At 40.7% G+C, this 17,203-nt stretch overlaps 1 protein-coding gene across 1 annotated transcript in view; it reads left to right on the forward strand.

Annotated features, from left to right (window-relative positions):
- MYH15 (myosin heavy chain 15) overlaps positions 1-17,203 on the forward strand; it is a 150,872-nt gene that overhangs the window by 108,838 nt on the left and 24,831 nt on the right. Inside the window, exons 30-33 of the mRNA XM_074404414.1 lie at positions 2,196-2,392; positions 5,803-6,152; positions 8,300-8,424; positions 11,219-11,334. Coding sequence (XP_074260515.1) covers positions 2,196-2,392; positions 5,803-6,152; positions 8,300-8,424; positions 11,219-11,334 — 788 coding nt within the window. The remainder of the gene's footprint in view (positions 1-2,195; positions 2,393-5,802; positions 6,153-8,299; positions 8,425-11,218; positions 11,335-17,203) is intronic.

Consider the following 17,203-nt stretch of genomic DNA (forward strand, 5'->3'; position numbering starts at 1 on the left):
TGCAGATTTAGAGCAAGCAAAGTGTGTGTTTCCATCTTGGGTGAGTGCTTGAACAGAAGGGCAGCAAGGCTTTTTCTGGATTTTGATTCTGAACTGCTCATAAAAAAGTGAAATTAAATAAAAGCCTTGAATAAAACAAGTGGGACTGGGTTAGCTCAGTATTACTTTTAAATTGTCAATAAATTATAGGAATTAGTCATTTCTTCCTATGAATACATAATATTGCTAGAAGATGACTCCAATGAAAGTGATTCTGAAGGGTGAAAGCATATGACTAACATGAGATACGAATTCTTTGAGCTTTGATATTTAAATGAATTCTTAGTGCATATTCAAGGCATCTTGTTACTAAGACCCCAAAGTACCTTACTTGTAGAGGATCACACTATGAAGACATATACTCTGAAGATGCACGTAGTTGAGTCTGTTTTAAAATATTGTACCATTCTATTCCCTTAACTCTCCATATTTTCTATGTTATACACAAATTTAAAACTTTATCATTGTTTGTGCATCAGACGTTGTACCAGATACTTCTATTACATTATCTCAATCTTCATATCAGTCAAATGAAGCAGATAGAATTGCATCCTTATAAATGAAAAAACCAAGGTTCCGAGAAGAAAACTAACATGTCCAAGGTCATATACCTAGTGATAGACTGCGAAGAAACTTAAGCACATAGTGAAATGAGTTATATTTTAGAAGATCTCTCTGGCTGCCTTCCCAGTGACTTCCAGTTGGCCTCCAAGCCCCCCTGATCTGGTTCCAGCCTCCTCCTGTGACCTACTTCCTACATCTGCTTCCCTCATTTACTCCCCCTCAGCTGCCCTGGCTTCCCTTCTGCCTCTTAAACCAGCCACCATCATTCCTGCCTTAGGACTTTTATAACTGCCCTTCCCATTGCTTAAAGACCCTTCTCCAAGGTCTTGGATGGTGAGAAGGAGCCAAGCATTCTAGACTGTGCTCATCTTCTCTATTTGTTTTACTATGATTAGAAATTTTATTTATTATTTGCTTTTTTATTTTTTGTGTTCCCTTATTCTTTTTGGGCTCCGTAGGGCAGGGACTTTGTCTCCTTTACTTCTATAATACTAGCACCTGGATCAGGCTCTCAATAAATATGTGCCATGTAAATGCCACGTTAAGGTTTTAAATGGTTTTCCTTTAAAGTAAAATAAAATTAAACAAGAGGAGAGGTCACGATTTGAACCCAAGTTCATCTGATTCCAAAGCCTGCATCCTTTTCAGAGTCACCATGTATTTGTGGCTCCTCATTAACCACCCAAAGGGGTTGGCTGAGGCTGCCATTAACTAAACCTTGTGCCCTGAGAGCTATCTCTTCCTAAAAATGTGCTTTTTTTCTAATTTGCATAAAAGACCCACGAGGACCCGTCAGGACCCTGGTTCTTTCCATACTAGATTATCTCAGGGGAATGATGCTGCTAGGTTGGCCAGATCACCACTTAAATGATAAAAATGTTTATTAAACCAATAGGGCCGTTGAATATATATGTAGGAACCACTAGTACACTACAGGTAGCTATTTAAATGTATATCGAAGTTAAATAAAATTAAGAATTCAGTGTTGATCACACAGTATACTAGGCACATTTTGAATGTTCAGTAGCCACATGCGGCTAGGTGTTTACCATACTGGGCAGTGTACATAGAGAACATTTTCATCATTATAGAAAGTTCTATTGGGAAGTACTATTTTGAAGTAATAGGAGTTGAGGTTTTTAGAGATTTCAGTGTGAAATAAAAAATTTTATTTTCCTCATCAGCAAGATGAAAAGACTAAATTTCAGTGGTTCTTTCTGTTTCAAACAAGCTCTGAGTCTAATATATTGCTAAATATAAATCTTACTGCCTAAATGATAGTGAATGTTCTCTTTGCTACCCTTGCATTCTCCACTATTTCTAGAATTCCAGGCCTGTCTAAGTCCACAGAGTCAAGCTGGCATTTCCCTAAATAGAATTCCCTTCCCTATTTTAATGGCAGCAATTAGATACTATCTAACCTTTCTCTTGTTCCAAATTCTCTCCCTAGTATTATTTTACTAGGTTCAGGTTCAGCTTCAATTTGCGGCAGCTTGTTATTAACCTTACCTTAAAAAAAAAATTATCTTACTTTCAAGACTTGTGTTGCTCATGATGGTCATGCCTTTTTTGTTAATTTGTGCCTCCTACAGTCCCAGAGTGCCCTGGCTCAAACCCTGCAGAAGGCCCAGCGTGACTGTGACCTTCTACGAGAGCAGTATGAGGAAGAACAAGAGGTCAAGTCTGAGCTGCACCGGACCTTATCCAAAGTCAATGCCGAAATGGTGCAGTGGAGAATGAAGTATGAAAGCAATGTCATCCAGAGAACAGAAGACTTGGAGGATGCCAAGTGAGTAGGGCAAGTCTACCCTTAACCTGGAGTTAGTCACATGGAGGAGTATGAGAATAGGGACTCTGTCTCTAAGGCTTCGTGGTATGCACTTAACAGATCCTTGCTGAGTGCAGGAACAAGCCCAGAACTGAAGCTGAAACATTCACTGCTGGTAAGAAGCACTCTCTCCAGAGGGGCTAAAAATATAAAAAGTATAATACAAAGTGACAGAGACTGTAAAGAGGTCCTGGGGAGAGAAAGGAGGCTCTTTCTAGGTACACAAGGGAAGTTTTCATAAAAGATGTGACTTTGAGCCATGGTTTGAAAATAGGCTATCACTTTAAACCCTATATTTCATTTGTAACACCAAAATAATTGAGTCCATGTGTGTACGTGTCTCTATCAAAGTCGTGTCCCTGGTCTACAACTTACAGACTACAAAGTAGTCTGTGAAGATGGACAGGGAAGCTGGAAAAATGTTAGGATCTGTTGTCGAGTCTTCTAGGACAAAGGTTGCTTTGAAAAGAAATCATCCCCAGGCCACCCCTAAGGTTAGAATATCAATTTTATAGCCATTTATATGTAAAGGTTTTAAAAGTTCTTAGGAGTCACAAAAGTTTGGGGCACAGCTGAATTGAGACTCAGTACCAGGATGTAGAACAAGCATTTTGCTTAGAGGCCAAGACTGTATCTTTAAGATAAATTGTCAAACCCCAGCTTATAATTATTAAAGGTTTACTCAAAAGAATGTGTCCCTGGGTTGGTAGCTTGGCAAAAATCCAGGGAAGATCAATACATTTCTCTTTAGCTTCAACCAGAAATAATGTTTTTCAGTTCTTCACCTAAATCTTTGAGAGGCATTGCTGTGCAATTGCTGAACAGCCGCTGTGTTTTGTCCCAGAAGGGGAACCAAGTGATCCATCTCTGTAACCACAGTAACTTAAAAAGGGCTTTAGAATGACAGATACTAAAAATACCTGCAGTAGGTGTTTTATCAAAACTCTGGACCACAGAAAGTTATGGCTTTGAACTGAGATGCCTCCTTATATCCAAATATGGCCTTTACTTCTGAAGTAAGATTTTTCCCACCCTTCTAATGATTGAAGAATTCAGGTGAAATTGCCTATCTATTGTTCTGTTTGATGGTTTCTTTAGGGGGTGGATAGGAAAGAGCAAAAGAATTTAGACTATTTTGCGACCCATGGATTTGTTGAAACTAGTTCTGTAGTATGTGGTAACTAAAGAAAATAATGGGCAAAACATGGCACTCTCTGAAGATACTTTTTTGGCTTTCAAATTGGTGGATCATCAAATAATTAAAACTTCGCCTGTATTATGCTTTTCCTCTAAATCACCTCAGGGAGGTAGACAGCTACAAAAGAATCCTAGGGTCCTGGTTTCTTTTTTTATTATTGAAGTTAAAGATTTGCCTGCTTTGATTTATAGGCTGTGGTTCAAATGATGAATTAAGTTTAGCAGACTTTAAAAGTCTGAGACCCAGTTTACTGCCTCCTGAGACCAAGCTCTCCTGAGACCCAATTTACTGCCTCTGAATTCTGCATTCCTCAAGGATAAGGATTTAGTTTCTTAATTTCCAATATTCCTTTACATATTTGAGACAACTAAGTAGGTGCTTATGGTTGGCAAGTTAAGGAGCAAAATAGTAGTTGATACTAAATGTAGAACAAAGTTACTGGTAAAACAAGGGTAACCAATTTGTCCAGTTTGCCCTGGACGTTTCCTGTTTTGGCTTTGAAAGTCTCATGTCCTGGTGTATCAGTCCATTCTCACACTGCTACTAAAGACATAGCTGAGACTGGGTAATTTATAAAGTAAAGAGATTTAATTGACTCACCATTCAGCATGGCTGGGAAGGCCTCAGGAAACTTACAATGGTATTGGAAGAGGAAACAAACATGTCCTTCTTTACATGGTGGCAGGAAGAGAAGTGAGTGACGAAAAGGGGGAAAACCCCTTGTAAAACCACCTGCTCTCATGAGAACTTACTGTCACGAGAACGGCATGAGGGTTACAGCCCCCATGATTAAATTACCTCCTACGCAGTCCCTCCCACAACATGTGGGGATTATGGGAACTACAAAATGCGATTTTGGTGGGGACACAGCCATACCATATCACCTAGTGAAGCCCCTCAGTCCCAGGCAATCCAGTATGATTGGTCACCCAAAGTAAAACTCCTATTTTCTTTGATCAACAAGCATTTCTAAAGTTTTATATATATATATATATATATATATATATATATATATATATATGTGTGTGTGTGTGTGTGTGTGTGTGTGTGTGTGTGTGTGTGTGTGTGTAGGTGTGTGCGTGTAATTATTTCACTCAACTCCTCCTGCCTTAGGTCAGGTAAAGTATCAGAATCTCCTCTTAACACTTAAGAAATGTGAAGCAAAGAAGTGATGTGACCGTTGTTAGAAAGCCAGGCGCAGAGTGTTGTTAGAACCTAGATCCTTCCTGGATCCTGAGCACATAGGGGTTTTTGCAGGATTCCACCAAAAGGGGGCTTTATTAGCACATTGCTCTGTTGGGCTAGTCATGCGGTCCTGTTAATTCCCGAGAACCTTTTTCTGTTGAATAGCAGTAGATGAGAAAAAGCTTTGGTACGTACAGTACTTTTCATCTAAGAAGTGTAATGAATGAGTAAGAATGGGATTGCCAGCAACCCTGCAGGAGATGTAAGCAACAGAACGCATTTCAGCCATTAGAATTCCTAATAGCAGCATGTTATGGGGGTGGGGGAGAGAGAAGCACTGTAATAGACACTCCATCTCAGAGATGCCAAAGGAACAGCAGATGGGGGCTAAAGCACCCCCTAAGAACAGTAGGACCTGTTAACTGAGCATAGTGAGATGGGTTTGGGAATATAAATTTGGGGAGAGGAGCTGAGGTGGAGAACAAACTTGGAGAAAAGAATTGTGTCATGTTTAGGAGCCACATGATAAGACAGAATAAGCAGGAGAAAGCTAGAGTGTGCTTTAGAAGCAACACTGCGGGAGCTCAGGAGTGACTACCATGGCTGCCGATTTGTCAGGTGCTTACTGTTGGGAGGGCATTCAGTATAATCTTTCTTTCCCCCCTCTTCTTAGGAAATAATCAAATCAGTATTACTTATTAGAGCTTTAGGAGAAGCAAATATTTGTAGGCATTCAAGAGATTCTGAGTTCCAAGTGCAGGCTTGCAAAGGGGGAAGATAAAAACTCCGTGCACACAGGAAGCAGAGGATGGTGGTCACAGACAATGAGGTCCCTTTCAGATAGGAGCTGCTGTTGCTTTTTACCACTAAGCCTACCTTAGAGGCCATCCTGCTTTGCACCCAAGCTCTATCTTTAATCCAGGGCAGACTCGATGAGCTCTCTGAGAGTCGTTGCCTCACTCACTCTTTGGGTGTCCTCCTTTCTCAGGAAGAAACTGGCAATTAGGTTGCAGGAGGCAGCCGAAGCCATGGCGGTGGCCAGTGCCAGAAATGCCTCCTTGGAGAGAACCAGGCACCGGCTGCAGCTGGAGCTCGGGGATGCCCTGTCTGACCTCGGGAAGGTCCGCTCTGCAGCAGCCAGGCTGGACCAGAAGCAGCTGCAGTCTGGCAAGGCCCTTGCCGACTGGAAGCAGAAGCACGAGGAGTCGCAGGCGTTGCTGGATGCCTCTCAGAAGGAGATCCAGGCTCTCAGCACGGAGCTCCTCAAGCTCAAGCACGCCTACGAGGAGAGCATCGTGGGCCAGGCGACACTCAGGAGGGAGAACAAGACCCTCCAAGGTACACTGAGCTGGGCTTGGAGCCAAAGCCAGAGCGGGTAGCACAGGGAGAGCCCTGGCTACAGGCAAGGCTGTCTTCAGCGTTTTCACATTGCCAACATGTTTTAACTTTTCAATTTTTATACTTCTGCTTGACATTTTTTTTTTACTTTAGATGCTATTTGTATTAAATTAATTCTAAATGTAAGACTAGCTTCCTGCCTTTAACTTCAGTCCCCCTCTGTAAAGGAAGCCACTGCTGAGAATGTCTTGATATTCACAACTTTAGCAAGATTTTCCATGAGTGCTATACTCATGTGTATTTTTTGCCCAATTTATACATTGTTCTACGCCTTTTATTTTTTTTATATATGAATACATTTCCTGATATAATGACTATTTCTATAGCCCATACTATGGAACGGGCACTGTTTATTTATCGTTAAATTTTCAAAAGAGTCTAGTGTTAGTTTCCTCATCTGTAAAATGGAGGTGATATGGGTCATAAGTTGAGTAACTTGTCCAAATTCACATTTGATAAATTGCAGATCTGGGATTTGAGCCTAGCTAGCACGGCTCCAGCATATACACACGTAACTACTGAGCTGTGCAAGCTTCCCACGTACCTTGTGGCTCTTTGCATGCCTGTACATGGAGACCTACCACAAGCTTTTTAATAGCTAGTGTTTTTTAATAATGATGGCTATCACTTATCTAGACTTTATTCATTTTAGATCCAATTATTCACAAATACGAATAATCCTACATTATACATGCTTGTACATGTATTTATGCACATGTAAAAATATTTCAGTAGGATGGATCCCTGGAAATGAAATTGCTGGGTTAATGAAATGAATTTTTAAATTTTGATTTACTGCCAAATGGCCCTTCAAAGAGGCTGCCAATTTATCCCAGCACCGAGAGCAATGTGCATGAAAACCCTGAGATGCCCTGGAAGCAAGTTCATTACTGTTGGAGGCATAAATGAAACTTACTTTCTCTGTTGACCTACATAATCTATGATCAAGGCACTAGCTGGGCACGTGAGGGGTGCTAAAACAGTGGTTAGAAAACTTTGGCTACATCCAAACCAACTGGAGAACTTGTTAAAGCACAGATGGCTGGGGCCCACCCCCAGAGTTTCTGACTCAGTAGGTCTGAAGAATTTGTATTTCTGACGGTTTTCCAGGTGAGGCCAGTGCTGCTGATCAGGGCACCACCTTTGGACTGGGGTAGGGTTTGAATATTGAGTGAGCTTTTTCCAAAGCTCTCCAGGTTGTGGTCAGAGTTGAGAACCTCTTCCCTGATTTTTTTCTTGATAACCCTCTTCAGGAGAGCACTTATCAGAGACCAATTTATTATGCGATGAAAATTTCCATCTAGCATATTTGTCTTTTTAACTTCTAAAAATTCTCATCGTATCATATCACAACCCAGGATCTCAGAACCAGAGGAGCCGGTGACCTATTGAGCTCCTTCCACCACCTCTGAACTGGGTAATTCCATGAGCTACTTGGCCCTATGCTACACCTTTTAGGTACTAAAGGCAGAACTGACAATAAATATCAGGTGGAAGAGGTTTTGTGACTTCTGGATGTCCTATTTGGTTTGTCAAAGGCTTATGTTCATGAGAGCCTAGGAAAAAACACTCAAGTGCTAGAGCTAAAGCCACTGTCTTCCTTGGGCCCCTTCTGATTCTCTGGCCTATTTGGGCCCCACCTTGGATGCTGGCAGATATTGATTTAGCTTCTACTTTACGTTCCTGCCTCAGTGTTGAGTGGTGCCTGAAACAATGGCAGCTACTAGTGTTGACAGCTAAGCACTTACACTGGAAGGGCAGGGACTCCAGGTCTGTATTCCTCCAGGTAGAACCTGGAATGGCTCTAATGAGCAGGACTGTCATGTAAAGTTGCAAAGGTTGTCCAGTGTACAAATACTATGTGAAGCACCATCCTCACCATTTGTTGTAGATAATTTTCAGATGGCAAAAGACTATATGAAAAAAATGGATGCCCTTTTACACTCCCATATGGGACAGGTCATCAAGTTACCAAGGGTGACATGAGGCCACTGCTCCAGTGGGCTGGAACAGCCTGTCGTGCCTGGTACCATTGGTCTGAGACTGAGCCCATTCACTGACTTTGTTTTCTTTCCCTCTCCTTCCAGAAGAGATTTCGAATCTGACAAACCAGGTTAGAGAAAGGACCAAGAACCTAACTGAAATGGAAAAGGTCAAGAAACTGATGGAACAAGAGAAGACGGAAGTCCAGGTGACGCTGGAAGAAACAGAGGTATCATCACCAGGGAGGAAAGAAAGTTTGCACTGTGACAGAGCAGAAGACCTGCATTTTGGCAACAACAGAATGACATGCATTCAAGTGCTTATTTACTATATGCTAGGCACTATGCCAAATGCGTAATTTTAATCTAATCACCATAGCAAACTACTGTCCCCATTTTATAAAAGAGGAAATTGAGACCCAGCAAGATACACAGCAGTGAATGCAAATCTCCTGATTGTAGTAAAAACAGGCACTGTGTCTATCTTGTTCAACGGTTTATCCCCAGAGCCCAGACCCTCACTACTCAACATGTGGCCCATGGACATCACTTGGGAGGTTATTAGAAATTCAGAATCTCAGCCCTCTGCCCATCTCTGTTGAATCAGGATCTGCATTTTAACAAGATCCCTTGGTGGTTCATATGCACATTAATATTTGAGAAGCGCTGGCCTAAAACATTGTCTGGTGTGTAGTAGAGGCTCAGTAAATATTTGTCAAATGTTGAATGAATGAATAAATATTCTCATAGCTGCCCCCTCCTTAAAGAGTCAGTCAAAAAAACCTCACAATTTTTTTTTCTCCCCAAAACTTGCTGTAGTTTCAGAAATAAGATTCAAAGCGATGTTGTCAAACATTTGTTTCTGAAAGCTCATCTTTGTGCAGATTGACAGGAGAGTTTTCAGTGTTATGGATTAACCATTCAGGAAAAGTCTCTGGCTTTATTTCTGAGTGTGCATTAGCAATTGAAAGGACCTCTAAGAAGATGTTTTGCCAAAGAAGGTAAACTAACAAGGGTCATTCCATCATGGTTCTTAGTTGAGTAAGAAACCCTGATTAGCCTCTTTTCTCAGAGCTGAATTTCATCTTCCTGACTCAACCTTTGAGTAAGTACTCAGACACATTAAAATACAGCCCTGATCCTCCCACCAGTAGGAAAAAAAAAAAAGATTTTCGAAAGGTGTGGCCATCAGTGTCAGGCAGGGGTCTCTTGGAAGATATGGTAGTAGAAAAACGAGACCCCAAACCGCTCTGTGCCAAGGATTGTCTGTGAAATTTCCCTCACCATTATGATTCCAGAAGAAACCTGAAGGCAAATGTGTCCATATTACCCTGTGTATGGAGTTGACAGGCAGCAGCTCTCGCGCTGTTGTGCATACATGTTTCCTGAGGCAATCTAACTTTATACAGATGCCTTGCTGTTGGCAGTGTGGCGTGCTCTAGCACAGGTGGTCCTTATACAGTTGGTGAACTTCGTTTTGTTTACTTGTTCCCTTGGGTTCTCTGGCGCTCCTGGCAAGGGACTTTTTGAAGCCATCACCTTAATTAAAAGAAATACATTTTATGATAGAAATGTCAAACACTATGACAAGCCAATGAAAAATAAAATTGGCATGGGCAATTTTTGTCCTGTATAACATAGCGGCATCTTTGTATATTCAGTCCATCAGCACTTGCGTCAAGGGTGAGAATATGATGACATTGTACCCAAACCATTTAGTACCACTAGGTGGCAATGCATTCTGTTCACATTTTCTCTACTTCTGTCTTCAGCCACATCCGTAAATGCTTCATTAACTTGGACATGTATTTGTAACGTTGTGTTATTTATTTCCCTGGGTGAGCCTTTATGAGAAACTTTATCAGATTTTTTTAAAGCCATAAAACTCAAATTATCCCAGGTCATCTTCCCTAAAGATTCACTTTCTTAGTGCATTTTAGAGGGTTAAAGGTGACAGTTTCCCGTTGAAGGAACTACACCATTCCTTCTGAGGAAATTGTTATCCAAGCATTTGTTTTTGAATGTGTATTAGCAATTTTATTTCCTTTCATATTGAAGCAATTTGAAGGGAGGTCTTATTAAAATTCCCATCATCTTTTATATTTTTTAAAACTGCAACTCAGTTTTCCTTTTTTCTTTTGGTGGTGTCGGCTAAGCACTCCTCAAAAGAGGCTATAAAAAATTACTTCTGCCCTTAGGACTGCCTGTAGCTAACTGACCACAAAATTGCATCACCCTTTATGCCCTTCTATCATTGGTATTCTGCAAGTGTTTTTTTGGGGGTTTCTTCTTTTATATACATTTTTGTCTTCAGGACAGGCTTTAAAGATTTAGCTAAACCTATGCTTTTAGAATTGAATTATAACATCCCTGCCAATAATTGCCTTAACTATATTTGAATACACAAAGGGGCAGGGAATCTTCATTCCTGTCAAAGCGATTCATTTGCAGTAGTGGTACCAATTACGTTGTTAATGGCTCGTGCTGGGTGTTACCTAGCAGGTACATCCTAAATTCCTTTATTTGTTCTTCATATGACAATATTTGGACACTACCCTATTGTTTGTTTTCTGAATGCATCCAGCCATCCAATTTTCCTCTATCCCCTCATGATGTCCAGAATTTAACAGAAGATTCCAGGTAGGAGCTATCACCTTCCTTGTTCTAGCTCTGATACTTTTTAAAATTTATCCCAAAGATGGAATACGTTAGAAGAAGTCAAGAGTAATAAAAAGTTTAAATATAGTCACAGACAAGACTGAAAATTTCTATTTAAAAATAGACTTTAAAATTCTTGTTCTAGAGCTACAGCTGAAAGACCTAAGAATGTCAAATCTATAAGTGAAATGACAAATGAAAGCAGTTGCTTGTCTCACCCTGTTGCAATCTCTAGGGACCTGACTTGAACCTGTATCTCTTCCAGTAACCCTAAGAGAGCCACATTAGCCACATATGTTTTGGGAAAAAAACAAAATTTTGTCTAAAAGTGGACTTCATTTTATGCTTTTTATTTATGCATTCCAGGGAGCCCTGGAACGGAATGAAAGCAAGATTCTTCGTTTCCAGCTTGAGCTATCGGAAGCTAAAGCAGAACTTGAAAGAAAGCTTTCAGAGAAAGATGAAGAAATAGAAAATTTTAGGTATGTAAGATGATTTTGATGTGTAACAAGTATGTATTTCGGAATCCTTGACTAAACAGAGTTCATTATGTCCAGCTGCTTTTATGGCCCCTGTTGGAGTTTTACCAGAGAAACTTAGTGTAACTCTATATTAGATTCTTCTATATACAATATCTATAATATTTCTTTATACACAATTAGCTATCCCTTTATACACAATTGTATATGGATATTCCTTTATATTAATAGTGGTACACTTACTAGCTTACTTAGCTCACCACTGTTAATATAAAGGAATGTCTATACACAATTATTGCCAGATTTTATAATTTTCTTATGTTTGAGAAGCTTCTACTCTCATGTGAGACTCAAGATAATACCAAATGAATGATTATATGTATAAGGACTGTGTATACTGTCTGGGTGTCCCTGTAATGCCACATTTTTGGCGTTAAGAAATTGACTGAAAATGCTGAGCCATGGAGAAAAAGCCAAAAAATTCAATGCTGTACTTTCAGATGAGAGTGAAGTTTTCACATAACCCCTGCCTGTACCTATAACAATTTGTTTGAAGAGGAGCAGGAGCCAAAAGCTAAGCTGCTTATTGAATCCTTGTTAAAGCAGCTGAGTCTCCATAGTCAGGAAACTGAATTAGACAGGACTCATGGGTTGCAGAATTTTTTCTTAGCTTTTTCATAGCAAGCTGATGACTTTAGACATTCCACTTCTTAGCTTCTCGGTGAAGTGAGGGGATAAAAGCAGCCCCTACATGTCACAGAAGGAAGATCAGTAGGCTGATATTGGCCAAGCACTTCACATGCTATAGATCAAAGGCACAATGATAAACACTTGGAATTAACGATGATTATATTATCTAATCTGTTCTCTTAAGTCAATGCCATATGTCAGCAAGAAAAATCATTTGAACCTGAGGTTCAACTGGCAACTTACTTTCAATGTATTTGTTAAATAGTTAAAAAAAAAAACAACAACCCTGTTAACATGTTCAATTGAACTGACCTCTTTCCCATAGCCCATTTTTAGACAAAACTCTCAAGGGGGTCAATTTTTTAATGAGGATGTCAAGCCAAATTTGGCCCTCTGTGTGCTTTGAGTTATCCCTGCTCTCACTGACTGGCATTTTCTTCTATAGGACTGACTGTGGTGAGCAATTCTGATCTACTTAAGAGGCTCTGAGTCAGTGTCTAAAAGAATTTTTTTGATGAAGGGCAAAACCTTGGGCCTTGATATTTGCCCTACTTATTTCCACAAGGAATAAAAATGAATGTCTCCTTGTGCAGATTAAAAAAAAGCAACAAATAACACTGATTTCAAGTAATATCAGACCTGTGCCTATAAATAAACCCAGCTGAGGACGAATGAATCCTCAGAGAGCCTGTGTCTCGTCAGGTACATCTGAATGTCGTAGAGCAGTTTGCCAATTATAATAATATTAGTGTGAAAAAAGCCAGAGATCCAAAGAGCTAGGGCTGGAAGAAGAAAGAATTGAAGAGCAGGCATGAGCCATGAAGGGACTGAGAAAAGGAGGGGTGGGCTGGAGGCAGGGGACCAGCTATTTATAAAATTTAGTTAATGATTCATAATAACTATAATAGGTACATCCAGAAAGAAAAGATGAGCTTATCTTACATTACAAATACCAGCCCAGGCCCTTTCTACTCTGAGCACGGATTGTATCAAAATGTCATGGTTTAGTCTGATAGTTTAATTTGACTTTGGGGCTAGCAGGGCATCTTAAGGAAACTGAGCAGAATGCCAGGGGAAACAAATAAGCCAAGCACAAGATTCTGAACAATCAAGAATAAGCCAGGGAAGTCATAGAACAAGGAAAATATTGCCTAAGGGCAAGAACAGGTTCAAGGTCAATGCCCATATAACCTATCATTAACTCCACACAAACTGAGGGACCCCGGTAAGACAGGACCTGGTAAGTAAGGCAAAGGGACCAAGAAATCAAGAGAAAGAGACCCAAAGGCAAAGGCAAAATCCTGATACTGCCACAAACCAGGCAACTCATTCAACTCATTCTCTGCTGCCAGGCCCTCTCTTCCACTCTGGTCAGGACTGATTCTGAATGAGCCCAGCCTGGAGGCCTGTGGGTGGTGAAAAGTACAAGCAGATGTGTGTGATATGTTTTACTTGGTGAACAGATATTGGAATGCTTAATGTTCACCAGACACTGTGCGTCATACTCTATCCAAAACTTCACAGACAGTTTCGGACAGAGTATTCTATTTATTTCTATAATAAATAAATAAATAATGTCATAGTTGGCATAGGTAGAGGTAGGGAGATGACAGTGCAGTCACTGATGGAAGGAGAGGAAGAGCTGGTAGCTGGACTTGATCTTCCCATCTTATTAGACACAGGGAACAAGGCCAGTTTGAAGGCCAGCTCATTGCCGTAATTGCTATGTCAGTCAAACCCTACTGCCTGGCCCAAGACTAGGCTGCCAAAATGTTGGTCAGGTGCATCCTGCATCTTCAGGGAATTCTCTGATTGGAGGAAATGTTGAAATGTGAGAGTCATCACTCTGGTTCACAGCTGTGGTCTTTCTGAGCCATATTCTGCTCTCCCAGACAAACCCAGAGAGGTGTTTCTGGGAATGAGGCACTGACATTCCTTATTCTATCATACTGCATTTGTTTGTTTTGGCTTGATCACCAACGGAAAGGCTAGGCAACCTTTTTCTGTAAAGGGTCAGATGTTAAATATTGTCTGCTTTGCTAGATACATGTTTTGTTGGCCAGAGACGCGGCCACTGCTTGACACTGTAGTTGTAGGTTGAAAACAACCATAGAGAATAGGAAATAAACTGCTGTGGTGGAATTTGGCTCACAGCCCATAGGTTTCCCACCCCTGGCCTAGAGCCTCAAGTATGCAATAATGTTCCATTGTATTTTCCTTCTGTAAAGTCCGCTTCTCTGAACTCAGTCATGTCAAACTTTGTCACGTGGTCTTAATTTATATACACCACCTGACTTGGTTTCTTTTATTGTCTGAGGGTATCTCTGCCAGAATATGCTCACAGTTCTTCCCACTTTTAAGTAAAATATTTTTGAGTGTCTTTGAAAATTAGAATCTCATACTCACATGGTAGCAAAATAACTTGTTAATTATTTTAAAGCTAGCTCATGTGTATTTGGATTAAGAAAAAAAATCTTCTATTTCTCCAATATAGATGAACAATATTGGAGGGAAATAAATGACCTATTGGATTGTCAAGTGATTTAAATGATGAGATAATGATTTTAAATCATTAGCTCTTCAAAGTTCTGTCGTCTTGATTTTTCTTTGCGTTTGGTTTCTTAAATTAGATTTTACGTTTTAGGAAAAAGAAGGTACTTACTTCTTCCTATATTGCCCTTGGTCCTGAATACATCATTTTTCTTAAAGAATGTACTTGAGGGAGCTTTCATTTTAAAGATTTCTTGTATGAAATGTGTTGATTGTTTAGCAGCCATTCTCCAGGACTGTGTTATACCCACGCCTCTTAAACCATCACACTTTTTACTTGTCTGCAGGCACTCATGAAGTTTCATAAACAACTGTGGGAAAAGCGTAGTTTGAAACATGCAGTTTCTCTGCTTAAGTAGAATGTATTTCTGTTCAAAGGGTTTTGACATCAGGCTGGAGATGCTTCAGTGTTTCTGTGTAAGGAGAGTCTGCTGTGGCAAAAATGAGAGTTTCCCAGTGTAGGATAGATAAGTGTCTGACAGCTTCTGGTGATGTGGAGTGTGAGCATCCCTGTACTGGTTTACTATGGCTGTCATAACAAAATGCACAGATATGTGACTTCAACAGCGGAAATGTATTTCCTTACAGCTCTGGAGACTAAAGGTTCAAGATCAAAGTGTTGGTAGGTTTGGTTTCTCCCCAGGCCGCTCCTTGGCTTGCAGATGGTCACCTTTTCCCTGTGTCCTCATCTGTTCTTTCCGCTGTGCACATGCATCCCTATGTCTCCTCCTCTTCTAATAAGGACACAAACTGGTCCCGTTGGATTAGGGCCCTGCTCTAACAGCCTCATTTAATCTTAATTACAACTTTAAAGGCCCTGTCTCCAAATGTAATCACATTCTGAAGTCTTGAGGGTTAGGGCAAGAACATAGGAATTTTGTGGGGCGGAGGGGGGCACATAATGCAGTCCCTAAAAGTCCATATTAACTAACGTACTAGGATCCCTATAGGATTCTGATCTGGAAGCCAAACAAAAGCCCAGAGCCTAAGGATAGGCATGAGATACCAACCTCAGCTTGTGAGGCCCAGGGAGAGGGGGCTGGCAGAGGACAGGTGCTCACACTGGGCTCTGGAGCCAGACAGAGTTAATTTCTGTACATTTCTGTAATTGCTTTGAGGACTACCTTACCGATGGGCAGAATGGGGGTCATGAAAAGTAGCACCTCCACCTGTCAATCAACTTCAAACTCTGACCCCTCTTCTCCTCCTGTAGGCCATATGCCTTCTTATTTATTTATTTATTTATTTAGAGACAGAGTCCCACTCTGTCACCCAGGCTGGAGTGCAATGGTGCAAACTCAGCTCACTGCAACCTCTGCCTCCTGGGTTCAAGTGATTCTCTTGACTCAGCCTCTCAAGTAGTTAGACTACAGGTACCCGCCACCATACCCAGCTAACTTTTGTATTTTTAGTAGAGATAGGATTTCACCCTGTTGGCCAGGCTGGTCTCAAACTCCTGACCTTAAGTGATCTGTCTGCCTTGGCCTCCCAACGTGCTGGGATTATAGGCTTGGGCCACCGTGCCCAGCCTGTATGCCTTCTTGATCGACCTCACAGAGCTCAGGACTGGTTTGATGACAATTCAGCATGGGATCTAATTCTGATCTAATCTAATCTGTGCAGATAGGCTCTATGAGAAAGAAGAATAGAAAGGCTTTTGCCTCCTCTGTTCTCTATTATCTGTCCAGCACCAGCTCCCTGTTTCATGATTTGGGCTTAACAGGGCATGTGTTAATTACAGCAGTTAAACTGTCCTAACCACCAAATCCTGATGACTTAAACAGAAGTTTATTTTTGCCTGTGTCTGAGTCCAGTGTGAGGTAGGATGAAGAGTGGGTCAATAACATTCAAAGTCATTAGAAGACCCGGGTTCTTTCCATTTTGTGATTTCATGACCTTCCACATGTGGCCATCAAGTTTGGTAAAAATGGGGAAGGGTGAGTGCAGGATCTCACAAGTGAACATGTCTTATGGGCCAGCCATGGCATGGTAAACTTCATTACTGCCCACAGTGCAATTACCAGAATCCGGTCACGTGGTCTCAAACTACAAACAGTTTGGGAAATAAAAATTCCCGTGGTTTTCCCCAATTTTTTGTTTTTATTGCCATCCTAAACACATAGCTATCATTCTTCTGTCACTTTGCAAATACGTTTTTAGTTCTAGTTTTAATGTGAAGTGTTAAAGTAATTCAATATCACACAATTAGTTTTCTCGGCCAATCCTTGGGTATACTCTGAAACTCCTAGAGAAAGATAATCATTTTATTCTAGGAGAGTTGTGTCTCCAGGCTATTATAGCAGTATTGCTGCATCTCAGGAATTGTTCCAACCGGAGTGACTTTTTCCTGCCTTATTCAGATATTTTTCACCATTGAAAGTAGTTTAAATATTATGGCTGTCTGAAAGAGCTTCCTTCCTTCATCCTTAGCCGTCCAAGGAAACCCAGGTGCTTGCCCTAGATAATCCTTTAGGGAATCTCAGATAAAACTAAAGCTTCCCCACAGGAACCTTGAAAAGCTTTTGGTATTTTCCTGGATTCTTCAGGGAAGTTGGTCTGAAAAACTTACTTAGTCCATTATGGTGGACATATACTCACTAACCTAACTTCTCATTCTCTCTGTTTTAAAACA

This window comes from Saimiri boliviensis, chromosome 8, assembly GCF_048565385.1.
Source record: "Saimiri boliviensis isolate mSaiBol1 chromosome 8, mSaiBol1.pri, whole genome shotgun sequence".
Taxonomy (NCBI): Eukaryota; Metazoa; Chordata; class Mammalia; order Primates; family Cebidae; genus Saimiri; species Saimiri boliviensis.